The 19,569-nt window shown below is 42.1% G+C and overlaps 1 protein-coding gene across 3 annotated transcripts in view; it reads left to right on the forward strand.

Moving 5' to 3' along the window:
* Positions 1 to 18,926, forward strand: part of SLC43A2 (solute carrier family 43 member 2) — a 74,013-nt gene extending 55,087 nt beyond the window's left edge. For all 3 annotated transcript variants that reach the window (XM_073667734.1, XM_073667736.1, XM_073667735.1), the window contains exons 9-14: positions 1,153 to 1,299; positions 11,450 to 11,588; positions 12,663 to 12,795; positions 12,939 to 13,012; positions 15,162 to 15,285; positions 16,274 to 18,926. In XM_073667734.1, coding sequence (XP_073523835.1) covers positions 1,153 to 1,299; positions 11,450 to 11,588; positions 12,663 to 12,795; positions 12,939 to 13,012; positions 15,162 to 15,285; positions 16,274 to 16,435 — 779 coding nt within the window. In that variant the 3' untranslated portion in view covers positions 16,436 to 18,926. The remainder of the gene's footprint in view (positions 1 to 1,152; positions 1,300 to 11,449; positions 11,589 to 12,662; positions 12,796 to 12,938; positions 13,013 to 15,161; positions 15,286 to 16,273) is intronic.
* The last annotated feature ends 643 nt before the right edge of the window (positions 18,927 to 19,569 follow it).

Raw genomic sequence — 19,569 nt, forward strand, 5'->3', positions numbered from 1 at the left:
TGCTTGATTACACTTCGCTTGTGCTTACTCTAAATGCCAACTTGTAGGAGTTTGTATTGTGGCTTAAAGCACCATTCCAGCATTTTTTTTCAGTGTTGGAGTGGTGCTTCTAATCTAAGTTCCCTGACTAGTCTTATACTTACCCACCACCATCTTCACCTTTTATCGGTGCCGCTACAGCCCCGCGCCGCCATCTTGTGATTGCAACTTCTGAATGGCCAGAAGTCAAAAATAATGGACACAGTCTCTAACCGTAAGTCTATGAGCGACAGAACGATGATCTCATAGACTTGTATTGAAAATTGACCTCCGGCTCCGGCAAACACTGGAGCGATCCAGCAGGTCACAAACTGCTGGAGACCAACGGGAGCGGCGATAGAAGGTGAAGATGGCAGCGGGTAATAATAAGACTGGGGGCAGAGATCTTAGATTATAAGCACCACTCCAGCCGTAAAATAAAAACAACACTAGAGTGGTGCTTTAAATTGGATTGAATCAAGTATACAACAAGGAAATCTGCTCAACGCATTACAGGGCATGCACTAAAATCAGTGCTCGTCCATTTATCTTAAATGATCTTGATCTTTTGTTTTGATGACCTATCCATATCCTACTCCTGTAAAATGAATGTAAACCCTTAAACACAATGTTTCTCAATGTAAAATGAGTGCAAAATTCCATGCTGATAAGTCTCAACATTACAGATGTAATATTTAATAAAAGTGCTGTAAGTTTGCCCAGTATGGGCTGACATGGGCGCAAATTTGGTTGTGAGGGAGGTAAATAAAATTTTTGCTGATACAAAGCTTTGAATTCTTTACAAAGTCATGATAGAACTCTGAACTACCTTCAGCCACCACTAGAGGGAGCTAAGGAGCTTGCAGTCAGCTACAAAGCAGTGAGGTCCTAAGCTCCCTCTAGTGGTGGCAGCAAGCAGTCACCATTTAACTCAGTGGAGAGAATTTGACTCTTTTGTATCAAATAAATAACGCTATAAAACTATATCATTAAATAAATCAGCACAAAATGTGGTGCTTTAGTCAGACATTCACATTAACTGAAATGCGTGCCATCTTGTTTTGTCCTAATATGATACATAAGTCGCCAATATTGTGGAATTATTCAATGTGGTTTTGTGCTTCTTCCTTGCAGCAACTCCTTCTTTCATGAAGAGTGTTTTTAGCCCCATCTTACTGCTCAGCCTTATTACAATGTGTGTCACCCAGCTACGTCTCATCTTCTACATGGGAGCCATGAACAACATACTGGAATTCTTGGTGGATGGAAGTTTGGAGACCGGTAAGTGTTTTGCTGCTCCTATTTGTAATTATTCTGCAGAATCACATACACTCTTTATAGTCATTTTGAAAGAAGAGCTGTCTGTGTCTCTGACATATCTGGTTTAGTAAATACTTGTATTCCTATAAAATCATATAAGAAGAGAAACATTACCTACATTACAAAACGAGGCTTTATTGACCACCGTGGTCACATTTATTCGCATACAGATCGAGGTATGTTGGAGAATGTTCTATGACAGAACATAAGAATAGTGTTGAGCGAGTATGTTCTGTTCCGAGTATGCTTGGGCCGAGCTCCGAGTATTTACAGCTGCTCGGTGATATGGTTGCATCGCTCCCGTGTGCATGATTTGCAACTGTTTGACAGCTTTATTACATGGGAGGAATGGCTATTTCTTACACATTCCTCACATGTAATAAAGCTGTCAAACAGTTGCAAACCATGCACATGTGAGCGATTCTACCATATCACCGAGCAGCTATAAATACTCGGAGCTCGGCCCGAGCATACTCAGCGAAAGGGTTAACAGAACATACTCGCTCAACACTACATAAGAATCAAGAACACTCATAGATGTCAGGGTCCTCTCCATTCATGAGCCTGTGAGGTTGTTATTCTCAGCGTGCCATTGTGCTCACACACAGATAATGATTCATAGTAAGTATATTTGCTGTCTCGTTCCTGAATTATTCACAGGTCATCATTTATCATACTACTTTACCCTGAAGGAAACTGATCACTGTTTTAAGTTTACGCCTGTTTCATGTTTTTATCTTTTCCACGAAAAGACTGGGGCTACACGATGACTTGGAAACGATACATGCTGCACAGCCAAATATTTCGGTATAGCACTGCTACGTTGCATGATAATGCAAGTTACTGGGATCACATTGCAGCCCTCAAGGTATTACGACAAGCAAGTTGTAAAAAATACAAATGATTCTGACTTTCTACAAGTTTCTTGTCTTGGTCACGGTACCTTGTGGGCCGCCATGTGACTGCATTCTCTTGCAGATGAGAAAAAGTGGTAATCCGGCACCAAAAAATGTACTAAAAATCCATTTTATAGATGTCCATTAAAATCAAAAACTGTGCATTTAAAAGAAAAGGGAGGGTGAGAGGTCCAAAACGTGTCAGGTGTTTCTTTGGGGTCCCTATCAGCTCCCCCTTCATACCTTCCCCCCTCCCCCCTTATTTTTTTAAAAGCACTGCCTTGGATTTTAATGGATATCAATAAAATGGATTTTCAATAAATTCTTTGGTGCCAGAGTACCACTTTTTCTCATCTACGATTTGCTATTGGGGACACCGGCCCCGAGATATCTGAGCATCAGTTTGGAATTCATCTATATGGCCTGTGGTGTGCGCGGTAATAATAATAATAATAATAATAATTTTTATTTATATAGCGCCAACAAATTCCGCAGCACTTTACAATTAGGCGGGGACCTGTACAGACAACAAATTCAATAAAATTTAAGGACAGTTTAAACAGTTACATTAGGAGTGAGGTCCCTGCTTGCAAGCTTACATTCTACAAGGAAATGGGGGGGACACAATAGGTGAAAAGTGCTTGTTATTTCAGGTCTGGCAATTATAATAAATAGGGATTTTCATATAAAGCTGTATGATCCGGTCATCAGCCTGTATGTTTAAGTGCAATACTCAAGTACCGAGTGCAGTTATCTTGTGCATGGAGGGTGTGGAGACAGATGAAGAGTAGGGAACAGATTCTGAATAATTTTTAAAAGGAGAGAACAGGGGAAAGTTAATTTACTGAGTAGTTAAGGTGGTAGGCTTGTTTAAAGAGATGGGTTTTTAAAGCACGCTTGAAGACATGGGGGCTAGGCATCAGTCGGATCGCCTGGGGTAGTGCATTCCAGAGAACTGGCGCAGCACGAGAGAAGTCTTGGAGACAGAGGTACGAGGTTCGGATTATGGGGGATGTTAGTCTTAAGTCATTTGTAGAATGGAGGGCACGTGTAGGGCGATAGACAGAGATGCGAGAGTAGATATAAGGCGGTGCAGAACTGTGGAGAGCTTTGTGGGTGAGAGCAATGAGTTTATATTGGACCCTGAGGCGGATGGGCAACCAGTGTAATGACTGGCACAAGATAGAGGCATCGGTGAAGCTGCTGGACAGAAATACGACCCTGGCTGCCGCATTCAGGACGGATTGGAGAGGAGAAAGTTTGGTAAGAGGGAGACCGATCAGAAGAGAGTTGCAGTAGTCCAGACGAGAGTGAATAAGAGCGACAGTAAGAGTTTTAGCAGTTTCAAAGGTGAGAAAAGGTCGGATTCTGGAGATGTTTTTAAGATGCAGGTGACAGGAGCGAGTGAGTGATCGGATATGGGGGGTAAAGGAAAGATTAGTGTTGAATATGACCCCAAGGCAGCGGGCGTGCTGCTTGGGAGTTATGGTTGAACCCTCCAAGGTAATTTCGATGTTAGGTAGAGTTGGGTTAGTAGAAGGGAGAAACTCAAGTTCAGTTTTAGAGAGATTCAGTTTAAGATAAAGGGAGGACATGATGTTAGAGACAGCAGACTGACAATCCTTGGTATTTTGTATTAGGGTAGGGGTGATGTCAGGTGTAGAGGTGTATAGTTGGGTGTCGTCAGCATAGAGATGATACTGGAACCCAAATTTGCTGATTGTTTATCCTATAGGGGCAGTGTATAGAGAGAAGAGGAGGAGGCCTAGGACTGAGCCCTGTGGAACCCCGATAGTAAGGGGATGAGGAGAGGAAGAGGAGCCGGTAAAAGATATAGTGAAGGAGCAGTCAGAGAGATAGGAGGAGAACAAGGAGAGAACGGTTTCCTTGAGGCCTATAGAGCGGAGCATAGTGAGGAGGAGCTGGTGATCCACAGTGTCAAATGCAGCAGAGAGATCCAGGAGAATCAGCAGGGAGCAGTGTGTTAATAGACTAATGAGCGGAAACCAGATTGTAGAGGGTCGAGAGAGTTATCTGAGAGATAGCGGATTAGATGGGAGTGGACCAAGCGTTCCAGGAGTTTAGAGATGATAGGAAGGTTAGAGACAGGTCTGTAGTTAGCAGTGCAGTTCTGGTCCGGGGATGGCTTTTTAAGTAAAGGGGTTATGATGGCATGTTTAAATGAGGAGGGAAAGATGCCTGAAGAAAGAGTGACCACCGGTGAGAGAGACTGCAGGAGATGTGAAGGAATGGGGTCACTGTTGCAGGTTGTAGGTCGAGAAGAAATGAGGAGCTGGGTAACTTCTTCTGTAACAGGCTCAAAGATGGCTAGTGAGCTTGAAGTGTGGCAAGGACGGGGATCCAGGCACTGAGGAGATTGGGCTGAGATGTCCTGATGGATGTGGTTGATTTTTTCTAGGAAATAAGTGGCCAGATCCTCACAGCTGAGGTTGGTGGTGGGGGTCTGTGCTTTAGGGCTCAGGAGGAAGTGTAAGGTTTCAAAAAGTCGTTTTGGATTGTTGGACAGTGGAGTGGTGAGAGTGGTGAAGTAGGATTGTTTGGGCCAGATGAAGGGCAGAGTTATAGGTTTTGAGCATGAATTTATAGTGGATGAAGTCCTCTGCTAAAAGAGATTTTCTCCACTGCCGCTCAGCACACCTAGAGCAACACTGAAGAAAGTGTGTTTGCATTGTGTGCCAGGGCTGCCGCTGTCTGTGTCAGATCTTTCTGCATGTAGAAGGTACGGCTTCATCTAGGGCACTCTTCAGTGTATTATTATTGTAGTATGACAATGCTAAGTCCAGTGAGCGGATATATCATCTTTTTTCCCATTGCATTCATTGGCACTGTACTGCAATGTAGCAGCAGCGTAGAGTGATCTTTTGGTCGCGCGTTGTGGCTAAAGTCGCTGTGTTGTCCCAGTCTAGAAATTAAAGGGGTTGTCCCAAGTTGAATGGTTAAATTATTGCAAAGTACTTGTTAAAACAAACAACTTTGTCATTATTATTATTATTATTTATTATTATTTATTATTATAGCGCCATTTATTCCATGGCGCTTTACATGTGGTAGGGATATACATAACAAAAGCATTTACATAATCTTAACAAAACGAGTCAGCGACTGGTACAGGAGGAGCGAGGACCCTGCCCGCGAGGGCTCACAGTCTACGAGGGATGGGTGAGGATACAGTAGGTGAGGGTAGAGCTGGTCGTGCAGTGGTGTTTACTGCAGGTTGTAGGCTTGTCGGAAGAGGTGGGTCTTCAGGTTCCTTTTGAAGGTTTCCACGGTCGGCGAGAGTCTGATATGTTGGGGTAGAGAGTTCCAGAGTAGGGGGGAAGCACGGGAGAAATCTTGTATACGAGTGTGGGAGGAGGAGATAAGAGGGGAGTAGAGCAGGAGATCTTGTGAGGATCGGAGGTTGCGTGCAGGTAAGTACCAGGAGACTAGGTCACAGATGTATGGGGGAGACAGGTTGTGGATGGCTTTGTATGCCATGGTTAGAGTTTTGAACTGAATTCTCTGGGCAATGGGGAGCCAGTGAAGGGATTGACAGAGAGGAGAGGCCGGGGAATAGCGGGGGGACAGGTGGATTAGTCGAGCAGCAGAGTTTAGGATAGATTGGAGAGGTGCAAGAGTGTTGGAAGGGATGCCACGGAGCAGGAGGTTGCAGTAGTCGAGGCGGGATATTTATCTCTTTATTAAAAATCCTCTTTGTTCTTAATGATTGAGATATTTTTTTAATGTTTTAGCGTTCATCTCGTCGCCTAGGTTACCAGTCACCTCTGAGGTCTCAAAGTGGCCAGTTACCTAGGCAGAGAGCGTGCACGGCTTGCAGTTTTTATGCTTTAGATCCAGCAATTGCTGCTCTGAAGCTGGTCAGATCGCTGGATCTGGCCAAATCTGGCCAACTTCAGGGCCCCTGCTCTTCTCCTGTGCTGCAGTGGAATTCAGCCTGAGAGATCAATCAGTTTGAACCATCGGTGTTGCCAGTTGCCATGACACTGGTCCAAACTGTCAATATTCAGGAGCGCAGCAGCCCTGGTAACCGGGAGGCAGGGGAGCAGTGCGCTTATGAAGATAGAAAGATTCATAGCCTTTCTCTGTTTATAGGCCTGAGGGCATGTTCAAATAGTGCAGTTTGGTGCAAATAGTGATACTAATATATATACACTGCTCAAAAAAATAAAGGGAACACTCAAATAACACATCCTAAATCTGAGTGAATGAAATCTTCTCATTGAATACTTTGTTCTGTACCAAGTTGAATGTGCTGACAACAAAATCACACAAAAATCATCAATGGAAATCAAATTTATTAAACAATGGAGGCCTGGATTTGGAGTCACCCCCAAAATTAAAGTGGAAAAACACACTACAGGCTGATCCAACTTTGATGTAATGTCCTTAAAACAAGTCAAAATGAGGCTCAGTATTGTGTGTGGCCTCCACGTGCCTGTATGACCTCCCTACAACACCTGGGCATGCTCCTGATGAGGTTGCAGATGGTCTCCTGTGGGATCTCCTCCCAGACCTGGACTAAAGCATCCGTCAACGCTTGGCATTTGCCACAGAACACCAGGATTGGCAAAGTCGCCACTGGCGCACTGTGCTCTTCACAGATGAAAGCAGGTTCACACTGAGCACATGTGACAGACGGGACAGAGTCTGGAGACGCCGTGGAGAGCGATCTGCTGCCTGCAACATCCTTCATCATGACTAGTTTGGCAGTGGGTCAGTAATGGTGTGGGGTGACATTTCTTTGGAGGGTCGCACAGCCCTCCATGTGCTCGCTAGAGGTAGCCTGACTGCCATTAGATACAGAGAGGAGATCCTTAGACACCTTGTGAGACCATTTGCTGGTGCGGTTGGCCCTGGGTTCCTCCTAATGCAGGACAATGCCAGACCTCATGTGGCTGGAGTGTGTCAGCAGGTCCTGCAAGATAAAGGCATTGAAGCTATGGACTGGCCCGTCCGTTCCCCAGACCTGAATCCGATTGAGCACATGTAGGTCGTCATGTCTCGCTCCATCCACCAACGTCACGTTGCACCACAGACTGTCCAGGAGTTGACGGATGCTTTAGTCCAGGTCTGGGAGGAGATCCCACAGGAGACCATCCGCAACCTCATCAGGAGCATGCCCAGGCGTTGTAGGGAGGTCATACAGGCACGTGGAGGCCACACACAATACTGAGCCTCATTTTGACTTGTTTTAAGGACATCAAAGTTGGATTTTGGGGGTGACTCCAAATCCAGGCCTCTATTGGTTAATAAATTTGATTTCCATTGATGATTTTTGTGTGATTTTGTTGTCAGACTCGGACATCATGATCAGAGCGGAGCTCACCACAGGGTTCTATGGGGATGAAGGTTCGGTCCAGTAGAACGTCCGTTATTTTAAGCCTTACCACAGGCACATATTATATTATCGGCTGTGTCTTGTGCCCGCCACCTTCCAGGAGAGCGAGGCCTCTCACATACATCCATGACCTTTACAGACAGCATTTCTCCCATCTGTCCGTGCTTGATACACGGTACAATAGGGAAGCGTTTATGATTCCACAGCGCCCCCCGATGTAGGAACTATTTTTAGCATGTGATGAATTCATGTGCTGTTTGCCTCGGTTACTCATCCCAGATTGCAAAATGATTTGTGGCAGAAGTTCAATGAGGGAAATCCAGTTTGAACTTGATCTATCAGGAACGATGAAACCAGAAGTGGAAAGTCATGTAATGAGACAGGCTGGCAGGCGTGCAGACATTCACATGAAGATCAGACCTGGGCACAGAGAGATCCAGCAGAACGGGGCTGCGGCCGGGTCCAGATAGACTAGGGCACTTCTGTCTGCTCACATATATAGGACCTTACTATAGGTACATAGCAGATACATGAGGATTCCTTATTTATTGCATAGTGTCCAACGGCAGAAGCTTCCATTACGGGAAGATTTTATCATTTATCATTAAATAATAGCAAAACAAACATGTTATGTTAAAACCGGTTTCTTTACGCTTCATACAAATATCCCAGGGGGTTGTTAACCTGTTTATCTCCGGCTGTTGTGATGCTGGCGTTCAGAACACGCTGTGCCTGTTACATCCACAGCGGCCAGAGAGCTCATGTTTCCTAATACTGCCCTGGAGTGTTGGTGCGAGAAAAGACGTAATGTGTAAGGTCATGCGAGGAGAATGCATCCTGTGGGATCATGTCTAGGGAAATTACTTCATGAAACAAAAGCATAAAATGAGCGCAGGGATAAAAACAAAGTGCGTATGAAGAGCGCAGCTATGGCTGGATGCCGGCAGCAATCTAATGCAATGCTAGGGCTTAGCTCCTGTAAATCCAAGTAACGGGAAGGGATCGTGACTCTCCAGGCTTCGTTTATGATGCTAATAATGACTAATCTATGAAAAAGCCTAATAACCTGCCATTACCTGATAATGGGACTGAGATACGTACCAAGCATGCATGTCCCCGAGTAGGCCTGCACAATACATAACACGGTGGTCCGCTATCAATCGGAGATAGAAGTGCAGCATTGGGGAAATTATTAATTTTCCCCCAAAATTGTGGAATTAAAGGGGTATTACCACAAAAGAGATTTATGACCTGTCTACAGGATGGGTGATGGATGTATGATCGCGGGGGTCCCACTGATCACTAGAATGCTGGTGGCAATTCCCTTATCCTTCTCAGTTCTGGGAATGAATGGAGCAACATGGTTGAGTGTAAGCAATGTCACTCCATTTATTGTCTATTGGACTGACAGAGATAGCTGAATACAGGGCAGTCCTGTAGATAAGTGAGAAATGTCTGACCGTTAGGGAAGCCACCACAGGGACCCCCATTGATCACTGAAATGGGGGTCCTAATGCAGTTCCACCTCAGTTCTTCCAGAAATGGAGTGACATGCATGATTCTGCTTCATCATTGTCTATGGGACTGATGGAGATAGTGGAGTACAGCGTTATCCTTTAGACAGGTGATAAATATTTTTGTTGGTAAAACCCCTTTAAAAAGTCAAATCACGCCATATTTTCCCCATAGTTTTCTACTTTTCATTCCATACTTTTGAAAGGTGGCAGGGGTTACTTAGAGGGCGCATGGCCAACAGAAGTTCACCATGACTCAGATCTGATCTCTAGAAATTCAAGTGTCCATTTACTTAACCTCCTGTGACTGATTGATGAATTGTTCCTGAGTATGAGATGGTCACTTTTATCCTGATGATCATTGCTAGCATCTGGGAGTAGTTTCTTTCTGGCCAGTTAGGGGCGCCGTTGTCGCCAAAGCCCTGCACTTGACAGCTGATGATTTTAGATCAAGGTTAGAATGGTTGACGATAAATGATGGTTTTATGGTTTATTGGTGATCTTTTCCTGTATTCACACTGACCAGATCCTCATTGGGGATATGGACTGACATGACAATCTCTATACACAGCTATGGACTATGTTGGCACTATATATGTAACGGGAAATAAACACAACTTCAGCATAGATATGGCTATGCAGAGAAAGATACAATACATTATTTAGCAAGGTAAATTCTATCAGTTCAGTTATAATCAAATGAATGATATTTTTGCATCAGCACATTTCTAATTTCTATATTTCACATTTTCCACTTCCCCTTCTGGGCAATAGACGCTAAGTCAGCATAGGCCAGCACAAGACGTGGTGGTTTCCTTTATCTCTGGGAGGCTGAATCCAGTTTCATGTCAGCATATTCGTCATCTTTTGTACCATTGTATGTGTTTGCTAAAACCACTTAGTGCCGTCTGTGCTAACCCTTGTCTTCTTGTATTGCTTCCTCTGCTGTCACATGCGGCCTTGCTTTCCTCATACAGTGATGCACACGGGTAAGATGTGAGAAGTAATATATATATATGTATATATATATATATGTATATATATATGTATGTATATATATATATATATATACATATATAAAACCCCAGAAGGAGAGCATGGTTCAGTCATTCTATATTGTCTTTGCCATTGTTGCACCACATGAATTTTTGATATTCATCTTTTTGTCTCCATGATCTGTGTGTAATTGCTCACATAAAAATTTATAAAGTGATGCGGTCAATCACTGTCATAACTGTACAGATAGGTGGAAATTTCTGATGTTTGGTTCAATCACTCCTGACTGTAGTTTTGGTAGTGAAGATAGAGAACAGAACCAAGTGGTACCCCACAAACATGATTTTCTTATCCTATAACTAAAATCCTCTGGGCATTCAATGGCCGATAGGGATGAGCGGACCCATTGAAATTCGGTTCGACCGAACTTTAGTCCAAAGTTCTGTTTTGGTACCAGAATTGTACCTGAACTAGAACCTGAACCCGAACCCCATAGCAATCAATGGGGACTCGAACTTTGGAGCTGGAAAATCTCTCTTTCTCCTTCCCGAAATGTAAAAGGGACTCCAAGAGAAGTCTGTGTTTGGAGTTCAGCACCGGACGCCAGTACACACCCCGAACTTTACAGTTTAGGTTCGCTCATCTAGTGGCCGGCAGTAGCTAAATAGTGGTAAAATAGTGTACAGAGCTGTGCTTTTATACATCCAGCCGCTGCCTGGTGTGCAAAGATCTGAACGTGTGGGGGTGCCGAGTATTGGACCACCTTTCTGATATTGATGACCTATTCTAACAATAGGTCATAAATATCATATCATAATAGTAAGCGGTCACCTGTTTTCCATATGAATGTACACTGAAAGGTCTTACTTCTGATAAACCTCCTATAAAAATTTCTGTAAGTGCCATAGACTAGGAGTAGCCGGGGACTTTTTTGACCACCGCTCTATTTATACTCCTCCTAGACGTGGTCTTGCAGATAGAGGTAAAAAGATGAGGTGAAGAGGGTCCGAGCAGACATAGCCCTTATGGTTGATAGGCGGTAAACGCTTCTGGCTGGATTACCCCTTGAAGAAGATCTTCTCCACTATAGCAGACACGCGCAGTCTAATTCTCAGTTGCTGGTTAGAATGCAAATTCTCGGAAGAAAATGAGCTACGTTTTTAATGCATGGCGGAACGATGCGGTGGTCTTTTTACCATCCGGATAACCAGCAGCTCTCTGTTCCCTGCACTTGTGATATTCTTACCATACTTTGCATGTCTTCTTTTATCATAATGCCATGATACTCAGATGAATTATTACATATCTGGAGCTGTAAACTAATATCGGTGTTTTCTGTGTTACAGTGAGCCTGTATACATCCATCTTTGGGGTGTTACAACTTCTGTGCCTGATGACAGCCCCTGTGATCGGCTACATTATGGACTGGAGGCTGAAAGACTGTGACGATGGCAGTGATGATGGGGAAGATAAGGACGCTGCTCCGTATGTCATCTTTTTCTTCATTGAACTTGAGATTTTAATATCTATTTTCATTTCCAGAGGCACAAACATAGTCTTTAGTGTTTGTATTACGGCCTCAACACTCCAACCTTCTTTTAGAGCATATTCAGAATAGTGTTTTCTTCTGTTCTTTGCCTCGGGAGCAGAATGTGAAATGTATTATGTTATATGTCCTATTATAGCATATGGGAATCCTAGATGGGGGGTCACGCATTTCAGACTCCCCTCTATGAGACAAAAGGGAGAGTCGTTCTATGTGGTTCACCACATGAGAATCAAGGGTTGTCACATGAAGACAAACCCTACAGATGTGTCCTATTGATGAATAGGGGTCTAATAGAGAGGGGTCATTCATTTGTGACACCTCTGTAGGTGACAGAGGAGAGAGAACCGCTCTATAATAGCTTCTCCTTTTCATCTGGACTTAAAAAGAAACCGTCATTTTAATTAATTTTCATAAATCAGTAGTACATGTGAAAATAAGAAACTTTGTAACATATCTTATCAGAGAAATTTGCTACTTTCGCTTCCTAAAGTGATCATTCATTCTCAAAATTCTCAATTCACAAGTAAAGTCTGTGTTGAGTGAATACAGATTTTCCCATTACTGAGATAGGAGATGACAGTTGGTACTTACAAATTTCTATGGAGAACTGTAACTGTCATTTCAGGAGAACTTGCAGTAGAATATCTGTGTCTGCCTCTAGCTCCTCCCTCCTCCTCTTCTCTCCATAGAATATTAAAAACACCAACTGTCACTAAATACAGATTTACAGGAGCAGATTTCACTGTTAAGATATATTACACAGTTTCTTAGTTTGATGTGTGCAAGTAAAAATTAAAATAACGTTTACTCTTTAACCCGTCCTTGGGTTACATGATCAATTATTCAAGCAACACTACATTTTATGTTGTGGCCACTCCAGGGAAAATGCTTGGATGACCTTGACTTCCCTTGGTAAAATTAGTTGCTGCCGCATTCGGAAAGGCGTTGCCTCTGATGTCCACATTTTAACAATCAATCTTAATCCTTAATATATTTATTTATTTATGCAGAGATGCAAAGAAAAAGAAAAAACCAGATCGTCAGATTCAGAAGATCACAAATGCCACGAGGGCTTTTGCTTTTACCAACTTTTTACTAGTGGGATTTGGAATCACATGTCTCATCCCTAACCTGCCATTACAGGTATGTTAGTCCCTCCGGAGTTTCTATTGTGCATGTTACACTCATTGTCTCACCTCCGCTTCAGAATAAATGCTTGTTTTGTTCTGTTCCTCTCTGTACAATAGACCATTATCATAACATCCATATTATATTTGCTTCTACAGATTCTGTCATTTATTTTGCACACAATAGTGAGAGGATTCATCCATTCTGCTGTGGGAGGACTCTATGCTGCTGTGTAAGTAAAGCAAAACAGTCTACTACATTTTGGTTTTATTTAACGGCCTTCAGCTCGATCACGAGCCATGGCGACTTGATCGATAAACGATCTATAGGAAAATCCATCTTGTGCAAGCCTAGATAGGTCCACAGAGAAGACTGCCATTATCTTGATAGTATCCAGCCATCTGGTGCTGGTGTCACGCACGGTGTGGGAAAGACATAGTGCAACACGAAGGGAAGAGGGGGAGTAAGCCCAAACACTAGGGAAAGGGGGAGTGGAGACCCCTTAGGCAGATCTAATAACACCCTGCCTACCCTACCGTCCCTGTATTGGTTCCACACCAATTGCCGAGCAGGACCCTAAACCCTGTATATTGCTAGAGCTTGGCCCTAGATAGGGAGGGGGAGGGGTGAGCACTGGTCAGACCCCACTACAAACTAAAGACAACAAGGTAGACAAACAAAGGGGATTAACTTAGCTTGAGCAGACACCAGAGGAGTAACGCCAACTGTCCTCCAAGGGCACCAGAGAAGAAGTCAGCCAACAGCTAGTGCTCCAAGCATGCACAAAAGAACATAGAAGTATCACTGGCAATTGCCTGGAGCAAACTGAGAATTTTTAAGTCCAATGCAAGAGTGTATTAATCAGCACCAGGAGGGAGGTCGCCACTGGGTCTTAAAGGAAGAATGATTTAGAAGGTGTCTGCAATGCCTTCTACAGCTAGATCCAGAGCAACTGTCTATTACATCTGACACATCAGTGACAGCTGGTCTTCCTCTTCGCCTTGTTCCTTCTATTCTTCCGACCATGATGCCCTTCTCCAGTGATTGCTTTCTTCATATGATGCGTCCAAAGTAGGCAAGTTGTAGCTTGGTGATCCTTGCTTCGAGGGACATGGCTTGATTTGTTCTGGTTTACCTGTACTTAACTTAAAGGAAATGTGTAATCAAAAAGGAACTAATATTTAAAGAGGTTGTCCACTACTCGGACAACCCCTGTCAGTTACAATATTCCCCCACATAGAATAAAAGCACCTTATTTTCACCCTGGGTGCTGGTAACGTCATCTCCCGGTGTCCAGGGGCTCGCGTTACTTTGTTATGTGATGTCAGTATCGGCCAAAAGAAGTGAAGTGGCCCATTAGCAACCGATGATTGGCTGCAGGGCTTACGTGACCATTACGCGAGCCCCGGGAGTATGTTTTTCTTCTACGTGGGGAAATATTGTAATTGATGAAGGGTTGTCTGAGACGTTTACAACCTTTTTAGATTAGATTTTTAAAAATATTTGATAATGTATTTCTTTTTTTTATACTTTCCATATCACAATCTTTATTAAAGATAATTCAGAAATCTTGGACTTTTCACACTGGACTCTAGGCCTAATATTAGACTTATGCTTCCCGTTCTTTTCAGCAGTCACAGAAGAGGAAGTGTGAGTCTAGTATTAGGCCTAGTGGCCAGAATAAAAGTGGCAAGATTTCTGAGATTTTTTTAAAATAAAGATAGTGATAGGAAAATTGGGAAAAAACTATATATATATATGTATATATATATATATATATATATATATATATATATATATATATATATATACATATATATAAATCTAAAAAAAAAATTTCCCCCCAATTTTCCTATCACTATATTTGTTCATCCTATTTTATCAACATTTATTTCAGCTGTAAAGTCTGTAAAATGGACATTTCAGTAATCGAAATGCCAAATACTCTATGTAGATAATCATACATTTTACAGCGAGGAAAACAATATGACAAATAGAAGCTAATTGGTACATAAACCTTCAGTAATCCCAAATACTCTCGCCTCACTGTTGCTGCTTATAAACAAATGATATCACAAACGTTGTATACAACATATTACTTTACTGTAAACTATTGACATTTTCAAGGCAACATGGCTGCAAATCATGTACCAGAGGCAACAAGACCAGCTATGTGCACATACACATTCCTATAGAGTAAGTGGTTTCATCAGTCACACACCAATGCAGCGTCTGACAGTAGCTTCACCAAGTCAGGGAACGAGCTCTGTACCCGAACAATCTCATGTGCTCCGTGCTGCATATACAAATATGTTGACTTTTGTTACAATAGAGATATAGTTCTTTAGATATTTTTCTCATGTCCATGTCTATTTTTGCAGATATCCATCTTCACATTTTGGCAGCTTGACAGGACTTCAGTCTCTTATCAGTGCTCTCTTTGCACTTCTTCAGCAGCCACTCTTCTTGGCTATGATGGGACCCTTGGAAGGCGATCCACTTTGGGTAAGGATTCATTTAACCATTCATAATATTATATGTGCTTGATAACTATGACTCTACAAGAACACAGAAAATCAGCCCATCAGATACTAAGAACTGTACTTATCCTTGGCATCCAGATTGAGTTGGAGTTTGAGTTGCTATACATGCAGCATATAAACGCTTGTTCTCATTGGCCATAAAACAGACAAAACCTACAAGAAACAAAATGAGCATGAACCCTGCTGTAACTAAATAAATAAAAAGCAAAAGTGCATTTAAATAACATAGGGTTCTTAGTAACACTGTTTTGATCCAAAATAGCATAAAAGCCATCTCACCATGACAAGGTGACTTTATTCGAGACGGTCCTACACTCAAACTCCAACTCAATGGTGTGTTTTTCTTGGATTTTCACATTTTGTGCAAGTTATGGCGTGGCCTCCCCTTCTTGAGTAGGACATTACATTTAGGGCATAGACAGACGGCCGTATTTCTCATGCAAGGATCGCATCATGACCTGAGCTTGACTGCTGTATAGAAATACATCATGCTGTCATGCTCAGGTCAGGAGAGGTGCCGGCCAGTCCCTGCAGTGCGATGTGATCAACACACGAGTTATACGGCAGTTTGTCCCTGTCCTTAAAACGATTCCCAAGGTTGAGGTGTCCAGAGTTCGGGACCCGGTCCTTTGGCTGCCCTTATTCACACAGGTCACTTCTGACACATGGTAACATTTTAATATTAGGCAGTGTAGGACCATCCCGTATAGGGTTACCTTGCCGTGGTGGCATCGATTTGTTCAAAAACAGTTTTACTAAGAACCCTATGTTATTTAAATGCACTTTTGCTTTTTACTTATTTAGTTTCAGCAGGGTTTATGCTCATTTTGTTTCTTGTAGGTTTTGTCTGGTATTGGTTTTAGTTATCTGATTCCGTGTCACAGTTATTGCATCACATCTGTCCCTTTTACCTCCCTAACCAACGCTTTGGTTTCTCGCTGCAATGACAGGTCAATGTCGGACTGCTGGCAGTCAGCATGTTCGGGTTCTGCCTCCCGCTCTACCTCGTCTTTTTCAAGCGGAGCCTGGAACGCCAGAGGAAACAGAAGATGGAAGACTCTAAACTGTATCTGAAAATAAACGGCACTCCTGACCATGAAGCCTTTGTTTAAGTGACGTCAGGTAGATGCCAGGTCTGTATCCTCACAATGTTCCTTTCCACTCGATCTCTGGAAAGGTATCACTCCAGCATAAAAAGTCACCATCTTAGAACATATCTCAAATTCCAGCATCCCACCCACCGGTGAACCAGCCTTCTCCTCAGAACAGGAGGCTGAATCTCTTCGTCATAGAAATCCAATAAATCCTACTACAAAAGAAAATCCAAAGTTTATCCTGTATCTTGGGGAATGAGGCGGACGTGAATTAATTTGAGTGATTGGACTGGATATTCTTCCTCTGCAGTAACTCTTGGTGACTTGAGATCGCTGTACTAAGTTGCCATAAGGCTGGAGATTATCTCCTGCTATCTGGATTGATTTTCTGGGTGCTCAGCAGAGTGGTAGCAGGATTTATCATTCTACCCAAGATTACTTCTATGATGATCCAGTTAGCATGATCTCTGGCTCTGATGATGCCTGTTGTGCAACTGGCAATACCAGATAAACTACATTCTTAGGGCATTCTTGAATGGGTATTGTGAACACCAAACCTTTGTCAGCAGGAAGCACAGCCGAGAATCTCCGCACCCTCGAGGTGTTCCTCTCTTTCCTGCAGCATGACGCCTGTGGTTTTTTGGTGCATTACAATGGAGAATATGCACCTGTTCCTTGAACTTTCTCTTTCTCTGCACTAATGGAACTTGCTGCTTTCCACAAATAGTTATAGTAGATAAAGGCAGGCATATCACTTTAAAAGGGATAACCCATCCATCCTCTATGTCAATATAGGTGATGATATATATGTGATGCATATATAATTGTTGTGCCATAATATCCTTATACCTGGCGAATGCTCACAAGCCAGGAATTGGTGATCTGTGACCCTCCTAGCCGTTACTGCACACCTTTTTCCATGAAGCTGGGGTGCGGCATCCATGGCTGGGTCACTGGTTTCTAGTCTGTGTTCTAAGCAATACCTGTGTCTATTTCTTCTTTTTTATTTTTGTTTTATTTTTTTTATAAATTACTAATATGATGTTTTATGTTCCTTGCATGATATAATTAGGTATTTTTTATATTTGAGACATAGAATTGTTTGTGCGAAATGCTTTCTGATGAATGGAGCTGGAGAAACTCCTTGTCACAAAACCTTTATCCTTGACAACCAAATAAGTGAGGTGAAGCAGAAAGCCGATGTCTATCTTCCCTACCGTCATCTTTTTTTTGTTGTTATAATCACTCCAGCTAATCTAATTGAGGTGTGCTACATTTCCTTCTTTTTTTTTTCTCCTCAGTTGTATTATTCCTCGATCATTTTGTTCCAAAATTTTATATGTCTCCTCGTTCTCGATAGTTTCTGATTATATTTGTGTGATATTATATTCAGATTTCTGATATTTTGGGGGACATTTATGAGAACTGCTATACACAAAGCAAACAAATATGTGGTTTTATTTTGCAAACTACTAGAAGGTGATAAAATCTGCTTGGTTGCTCCTTACATCATCTCCTGTTCTAATACTTACATACTGGGTGTACGATTTCATAGGTGCCCTCCAATATATTGGGAGATTTGCCGTTACCTCACTCCAGTGCACCCTTCTGTAAGACTTAAGTGTAACTTTCCGGTCACCCCAATAAACCGGTCGTTGTGCAGGACAGGGTGTATTAGACATGATTACTGTCAGGTCTACTAGTGATTTGTTGCATCCAAGTATATTGATTATATTACTATTTCCTTTTTTTCAAAGTGTTCATTTTTTTTTCTTCTTCGAGATTAATATAAACTTTCCAAAACAAAACACGTCTACAATGGAGATGTGTAATGGAGACTAGCCTAAAAGTCCCAAGAGACTCCTTCATCATGTGATAAACATTTGACACAGTTATTAGGTAAAGATCAAATATCAGATCAATCTAAGGTGATTCCCTTAGAATCAGTATTTTGACTCCAGATTATAACGAGAAGACCTAGTTGGAATATTTGCATGCACCTGTCACCTACATGCACTAATTATGTATCAGATCATGAAAAAAGTAAGACTAGGAATCGGCATTGTAGAGGCAGGACTTACCTCTGTAAGGAGGTAACAGGTGCATTGTAGTGTCTTCTCATGTTCCTTTTTTCTAGTGGTGTCAAATCAAGTAACTACAGAAATTTTCAGTTAAACTCGATGAGTGGAAGCACAGGGAAGCAACAGTATTTTACCTGAACTGCAATCAGAATGGCGCGGAATATAGAGCACAAAAGCAATACACCATTTTCTCCCAATGTCTAGTGCTGAGCTGGCCTTCAGGAGAAGACACCTTGATATTCCATCTCTATATGGAAGCAGTAAGGCCGATGCTGTGCAACCTTGAGCAAATCACTGTATCTCTCAGTGCCTCAGGTGCAAAAAAGATTGTAAGCTCCCATGAGTGGGTATTTATTGTGCCTGTACTATCTACATACAGTGCTTGTTGTTACTATAAAAAAAAAAAATAAACCCTTTTTTATAACTAATTACTTCTCAAGATTCTCTCATTATTTTTTTCTATGCATGCAATGTGTATGTGAGGCGAGGAGCATATGATGACCTGTACAGGGCATTTGTAAGATTGTAGTTCAGGGCTTTCATTTAAAGGAATCTTATCAGCAGGTTTTTGCTATGTAATTGAGAGCAGCATGATCTAGAGCAGGGATGTCAAACTCAAATACACAGAAGGACAAAATTAAAAGCTTGGACAAAGTCGAGGGATAACCTTGATATTAATTTAAAAAACGTTTACAATTGAGGAGGTTTTTTTCCTTATCATCAAATAGAACGATGAACTTTTTCATATGGAAAGAAAATTAAAAAGGTTGTCCCACAAATAAAGTACATTTTAATTAATAGATCTAAGAATAAAATATTGGAATACTATATGTTATATAAGAGCAGTAAAAGCATATGGCCAATGGCCTAATTTAAATATGTAATAACAAAGGATAAAAAAACTTGAATAATACAGATGATAAAGTATGATGCAAACAAAAGTGCCCACCAAACACAATATGATAACCCCACAGTGACTGAATATAACCACAGTATGAACCCCCACACGCATGGTATGATGACCCTACTGTACCCCCGTCCCTCAATTCCTCCCCCTCGACAAAGAATGGT

Source organism: Phyllobates terribilis, unplaced genomic scaffold (assembly GCF_046119375.1).
Source record: "Phyllobates terribilis strain yellow unplaced genomic scaffold, ASM4611937v1 Scaffold_2__4_contigs__length_985480577, whole genome shotgun sequence".
Lineage (NCBI taxonomy): Eukaryota > Metazoa > Chordata > Amphibia > Anura > Dendrobatidae > Phyllobates > Phyllobates terribilis.